Source organism: Sciurus carolinensis, chromosome 10 (genome assembly GCF_902686445.1).
Source record: "Sciurus carolinensis chromosome 10, mSciCar1.2, whole genome shotgun sequence".
In the NCBI taxonomy this organism is placed as follows: domain Eukaryota; kingdom Metazoa; phylum Chordata; class Mammalia; order Rodentia; family Sciuridae; genus Sciurus; species Sciurus carolinensis.
The window spans coordinates 6968921-6975353 of record NC_062222.1 but is presented as its reverse complement, the minus strand read 5'-3'; the positions used below and the strand labels follow the sequence as shown (position 1 = coordinate 6975353).

The 6433-nt window shown below is 36.5% G+C and overlaps 1 protein-coding gene across 1 annotated transcript in view; it reads right to left on the bottom strand.

The window, feature by feature from the left end:
- Positions 1-3009: 3009 nt before the first annotated feature.
- Intu (inturned planar cell polarity protein) overlaps positions 3010-6433 on the bottom strand; it is a 93122-nt gene continuing 89698 nt past the window's right edge. The window contains exon 16 of the mRNA XM_047566680.1: positions 3010-5020. Coding sequence (XP_047422636.1) covers positions 4909-5020 — 112 coding nt within the window. The 3' untranslated portion in view covers positions 3010-4908. The remainder of the gene's footprint in view (positions 5021-6433) is intronic.

Below are 6433 nucleotides of genomic sequence, written 5' to 3'. Positions count from 1 at the left end.
GGACCTTTAATCCGGAATGCCACGTCTCGGTATTGTTCCTTTTGACCCCACAGCGTCCCTGAAAGCGTCTCAGGGACAAGGGGGGGATCCCTCAGACTACACCTTGAGGACCCGTCTTGAAGCCGGCATCAGAGTCAAATTCGACTGCCGAGAGCGGTGCGCAGCGATCCTGCGGGTCTGTCGTCCAACGCGCCCTGCAGAGCCCGCTGTGGAGCCGGGAGTCCCGATTCCTTCCACAGCTTGTCTGCCTTTTATTAAAGAGATTCCATCTCAACCATCCTTCGCTCTGTAGGGCTTTGAAGTCTTACAACCTTTTATATTGCCACCTTAAAAAGTCGTTTAGGCCAGTGTTCCAGACCAGAAATCTCAAGCGTTTTTGGTGCCGTATACTTGGAGCTGCTTCCTTTCCAGAGGGGCTTATTCTGCTCTTAACAGAGGCTTTCGGTCTGAGTCTCTCCCCGGTCCTACAGGCTGCTGCCCGGCCCGTCCTTCTGAAGCATTTGCCACATCCGTGAGCCCAGGCTTGAGAAATTTCGGCTTCTCTTTGCTCTGACTACAGAATTCTTTGTGAGGTCCACTGCAAAGTTCAGAAGTGATAGGTTTTTAATCTGCAAATATCTGAAAACACGAATGGTTGCAATCTCCTTTCAGAGAGTTTTAAGCATTAATAAACACATAAAAATTTAAAGGGGGGATCACTTGAATTCACTCCAGGTAAGACTAAAAGCTCCATGAGGAACCTTCTCTGGTCACTGGGAACTTAAGTATCTCTGAGGACAGAATGAAATGTTCTCATGCTTCCCAAGGCAATCTGCTCTTCACTCCTCCTCTCTCCCGTTTGGCTTGATAGTTGACAACATTAAAGCACATTTCTTAGTGATATTAAGATACGCATATATAAGACAGAAATGAAAGTGCCTACTTAAAAATGTAGCTTTTTAACTGTTAGAGATCCAAATCAACTCTTCAACAGATTGGAGCTGAAAATGTTTCATTTGCTGCATTACATTTAGAGAAGAAAAATGTGATTTATGTTATTAAAAGTGTATAGTTTCAGGGCCTTTACACTATCAGGGCCTTTACACTATTCACTTTTCTTAGAAACCCACATGCTCAAGTTTCTTCTCTTCTGGTCTAGTTATCTCAGCAACCCCTTCTCTGGCCACCTGTTCGCCATATTTCATATCCCATTTTACTGCTTCCCTATTTTTTTCTTAGCATTCAATAAAGTAAGTACATATTTTTATCTATTTTGGTGGGTTTTTTTGTTGTTGTTGTTTTGTTTTTTTTTTGTCTTTTTTTGGAACTGGAGGTCAAATCCAGGGCTTTCCGAATGCAAAGTGGACGCTTTGCCAATGAGCTACATCCCAGCCCTTTTAATCTATTTTGTCAGTGGACTACCTCTGCTACTGGAATACAAAGTCCATAAAGGCAGGAATCTTCAGCTATTTTGTTCCCTGCTATATCTTCAACCTCTGGAACTGTTCTTGGCAGAGGGTAGAAATTCCATAAACATTTGTTGGATGAATGCATGAAAAGACAACGAACTGCAAACAAACCTCCAAATCATTTTTATTTAAAACTATCAATATAGTATAAAAATAGTTGTATAGATTATAGAAATAAAACTTCAAAATTAAATTTTTTCATACAGTTCCTTGTACAGGTTAAACTATTAATAGCACTTAATATCGCATTTTAAAATATCCAAAGTATAAAGTTTTAACAGTCCTTAAAACTGTTTAGTGATGAGTAATTTTTCTCAGCTTCTTTCCAAGATGTTGTACAGTAGTGGGTAAGTCTTAGCGGACTCCCTTGGTTTTCAACTGATGGATATTTGAGAGTAATCATAAATGGTAGCAGCTAACAGTACATAATATATCCCAGTCATTATTTAGAGAGAACTAACAAATACAATGAATAATGGTCAAAGCAGACACACCCAGCAAATTTGTTCCATAGCTTTTACAATTTGTATTAGAAATATATAAAAAAAAGCAGGTACTACCAAATTACTATCTTGTCAATATGTATCCCATCTATAGTTCCTTGGCACAAACAAGAAACATTCCTCTGCCAGGTATAGTTCTGTGACAGGACAAAAAGAAATAAGAGCTAAGGAAAGACGGGGGAAGAAAGACAAAGCAATGGGAAGAAAGCAAGCTACGGTCTCTAAAATGTAATTTGGGAGGCTAACCAATAAGCAGTAAGACAGTGCTTGATTTTTTTGAAATAGCAAGCAATAAAAGTCTTTTTTAAAAATGCTAGTTACAGTTTCTCACATTAATAATCTTCCATAGAAGGGAACATCAGCAAGAAATTAATAAAATGTAACAAATATTGTGAAAGCATACCTCTGAAGTATCTGCACTGTCACGCTGTCCCCCTTTATTTAATAAATGATAGGTACTTTAATACCAAATAATCAGATTGGTCTACCTTCAGATGTGAAACTGAACATAGTCGAAAAAATAGGCAGCAAAGTTTACCTATAATGCTTACTTCATTTAGAAGTGAAAAATAAGATAATGTTTGGTTTTATTTCTTAAAAAATTCAAGCCTCCACAACATGGCAATTACAGTGCACCTGAAATATGGCAGATGGCTCCTCGTTCATTATGATCAGCAGTCTGTCATGCTAAGTGCAATAAGCCAATCCCCAAATCAAAGGTGGAATGTTCTATCTGATATGCAGGTGCTGACTCACAACAGGCAGGTGGTGGGGGACTGGAGGCTCACCTGACTGGACTGCGGGGAACAGGAAAGACAGTAGAATGAATCCAGACATAACTTTCCTATGTTCATATATGTAACTTTACATCATGTACAACCACAAGAATGGGAAGTGATATGTTGATTTACATTCTACTATCATGTATAACTAAAAAGGACAAATCAAAAAAAAAAAAAGGTCAGTCTGCTTTGTCCTTTTTTTTTTGGTACTGGGAATTGAACTCAGGGGCAATCAACCACTGAGCCCCATCCCCAACCCTATTTTGTATTTTATTTAGAGACAGGGTCTCACTGAGTTGCTTATTAGCATTTCGCCATTGCTGAAGCTGGCTTTGAACTCGAGATCCTCCTGTCTCAGTCTCCCGAGCAGCTGAGATTACAGGTGTGCAGTTATTGAGTGATGACTCATGATTGCTTGATAGTAGGAAAGCATCAACAGATCAAAATTTAATTAAATGAACCAAGAAAGTTCCTTATGTTAAAATATCAAGTAATGGTGCAGTCTGTCAAAAACCTGAGGTGATTGATAGTCCATTTATTAATAATTACCAGTATTATAAATAGCTAATACTGGGGGGGACATATCCAGAAACTTAAGACATGTAATAACTATATTTACACAAAGTGCCTTAATACATACATAAGCACACAAGCCTACCATGTGGCTCAGTATTGTGATCCTAAGGGGGAGGACATTTCAAGCTATTTTCTACATTATTTAAAGAACTAAGATTTCTTAACTTGATTTGAATGCCAAAATAAAGGCCCCCAAGTAACTAATGAGACAAATGTGCAGGGGTTTATGACTTAAATGCACAGGTGAAAATCTTTTAGACTGTTGACAGATAATTTTTTTCTAAGATCAATGACATAAATGGTACACCCACAATGTTTTGCAGTTAGTTCCAAGCTGAAGAGCTCATGTTTGAAGCAGGGGATATGCAGAGACTGATTTTATGTGGGCTGGTACAACTCTTACAACACTTAAGCCAGAAGAAAAAAAACCCAGTATTGTTAAGTTTTGGGGGCATCTGAGCCTGCCGAAGGACCCATTGGGTCAATGGAAAATGCAGTATTTATTATATTCTTCCTTTCCATGAATCTGCCAAATTCTCATGCCAAAGAAAATTCTTAACCAATTAGTTTTCTTTTCCCATTAAAGGTCAAATACACTCTTATTCATCTAACTGTTCCCCCCTGGAAAACCCAATATGTAATGATCCATATTTGTAAGACAAAAGTGAGCATTTTACAAAAGAAGTCACCATAGGATTTCTTCAGTCAACCTTTTCGGTGTTTTTTTTTTTAACGTGATTTGGTTTTCAAAATGATTTACATATAACTGTCCTAAATTTCGTGAACTATATAAAATGTGTGTGTATACCTGAATATACTTAAACAAAAATAAAAATGAATTATTTATAGGCAAATAATTCAAAAAACATATCTTGAGTCAAAACAAACATCTAAAAGAGGAAAGAAAATTAAATAAATAAAAATTAAGTTTAATTTTCATCTTTCCTCTCTCCCCTGAAGTGAGGTATCCACTCAAATACTTAAACTAGTGAAGAGCACTCGAAGTATTAAGAAATCAGTACTTTGGACATGACAAATTTAGGTATTAACCAAAGGCAAGGGGGGTGGTGGGAAAGTAGCACATTTTACATCAGAGGGACTTTGAAAACTTAGTATAGGTCAATGCATTTACATATGAAACATCTGACCTCAGAGGTGCAAAAACCTGCATGAGGTCACTGCACTAATTAATTATAGAACCTGGTCACCTCCTCCAAGTTTCATGATTCTTTGACCAGATATATTAGTTTTGAGAAAAATAAACAACAAATTGGGTGTTGTCCCCAAATGAACATTTCCTCTTATAACTGTACATGAAACACTATTTCAAACTAGTCAATAAATTAATATCATATAACAAAATGCAATAAGTTAACACTCCCTTCTACATATTTCAATCAAGTATCTTCTCCAGTGTCTCACAGTACTACACAAGATTTGATGCATCAAGTTCAACAGCATTTCATCTCAATAACCAACAATATTATGTTCAATGTTGAACAGTGAAAATGAGCTAAACACTATTTCTGTGTATTCATTTCAGCAATTCTAACACTGTTCCATACTTCATTCATGTTGCTATTAATTATAAAAACACAACTACAAAGTTAATCCAAAGAATAATTTAAAAGCCATTTCAATGGCAATTTCTGTGACCGAGTCATGAAAGCAGACATAAAGTTCCTGAGGTTTTGGATGAAGAAAGAGTCTCCTGCAGAAGAAAAGAACACATTAATTTCAGAAATTAAAATGACAAAAAATAAATTCAATTTTTAAAAATTTTTTGTATGTTTTTGAAAGAACTAGTAGTAAGTTCAAAAACCATTAATCTAAATCACAGTTGGGAGACTACAGCAGGTTCATTTCTAAATAAATAACATGCCTTAGGTTAATTATTTTTATTGTTACAGAGTGTAAAAGTTCTGTTTTGTCAGTACATATTACCATACCTTCAGTTTCAAAATATTAAATCTAGTCATTATTATTACAATATAGCACTGGTATCATTTAAGTGCTAACCATTTTATTGCCACTTTCTAAAGTTTATTCTTAAAATATTAAGTATGTGATGGTTCTTTTTGCAGACAGTATTGAATTGAGATTAACATTAATTTTGGTTTTCTTCAAGAGTTCACTTTTTAATCTATTTAAATAATACTAACACATGTAAATCGAACAATTTAAATTGCGAGCTAGTTCTGTTTGATTTCCTTAAGATTTTCCCTTTATGCAGATCTGCATCATCCTAATCCAGTCCCTTTGATTCTTTCTGTTCTGTTGCTGTGGACATAGCTAGGGATCCACTGGTCTTCCTCTCCTGAGTCCACACCAGTCCACAGGCTGCTCCTGTTGTTTTTCTAATAGCACAGTTCTGATTACAAAGTTAAATTTATACTTATGTTCTCAGGCCTGGTGGTTACACATCACAAACACAAAGGAGCTTATATACTAAAAACAGATTCTGGCTTCCATGGATTAAGGAGGTCTGTGGTTGAGCCCAGCGTATCTGATTCTAACAAGCGACCCAGGTGATTCAGAATCCCAAAGACCAGAACATGGAAATCACTGCTTTGGATAACATATGTAAAGTGTCTGTTATACAGCTTAGTACTACATGGCAGGTATCCAGTAGCCCTAATCCTACCTGTGCCCTTTCCTCATTAACTCTTTTCTCCAACTTAACTTTCAATATATCTCTCAAAATTCAGTCCCTTAGATAATAAGCAAACAAGAAACAATAGAGGGGTCATACAGAGAATAACTGGGCAGCTAGCTACTTTAATCAGGGAACCTCTGAGGAGATGACCTGCTAGTCCTGATCTGAATATCAAGGAGCCAGATGTGCAAGGTTAAGAGTGGAACATCCCAGGTAGAAAAAATAGGTGCTGGTGGGGAGGGCATGTAAGAAAGGAGCAGAAGAAAAGAGGAAAAGAAAGGAAAGGAGAGAAGGAAGTCAGGGAGGAGGGAAAGAAATTGGAGAAAAATAGTGGAATTATTTGACTTATTTGCAAGGCAAAAACAAAAAGATTTTAAGTAGACAAAGTCTTTGGAGAGATTTAAAGGAGATATTTTGCAAATAAAATAAAACTTTAAAATATGTTGAAACATTATGGCTAGATTAATT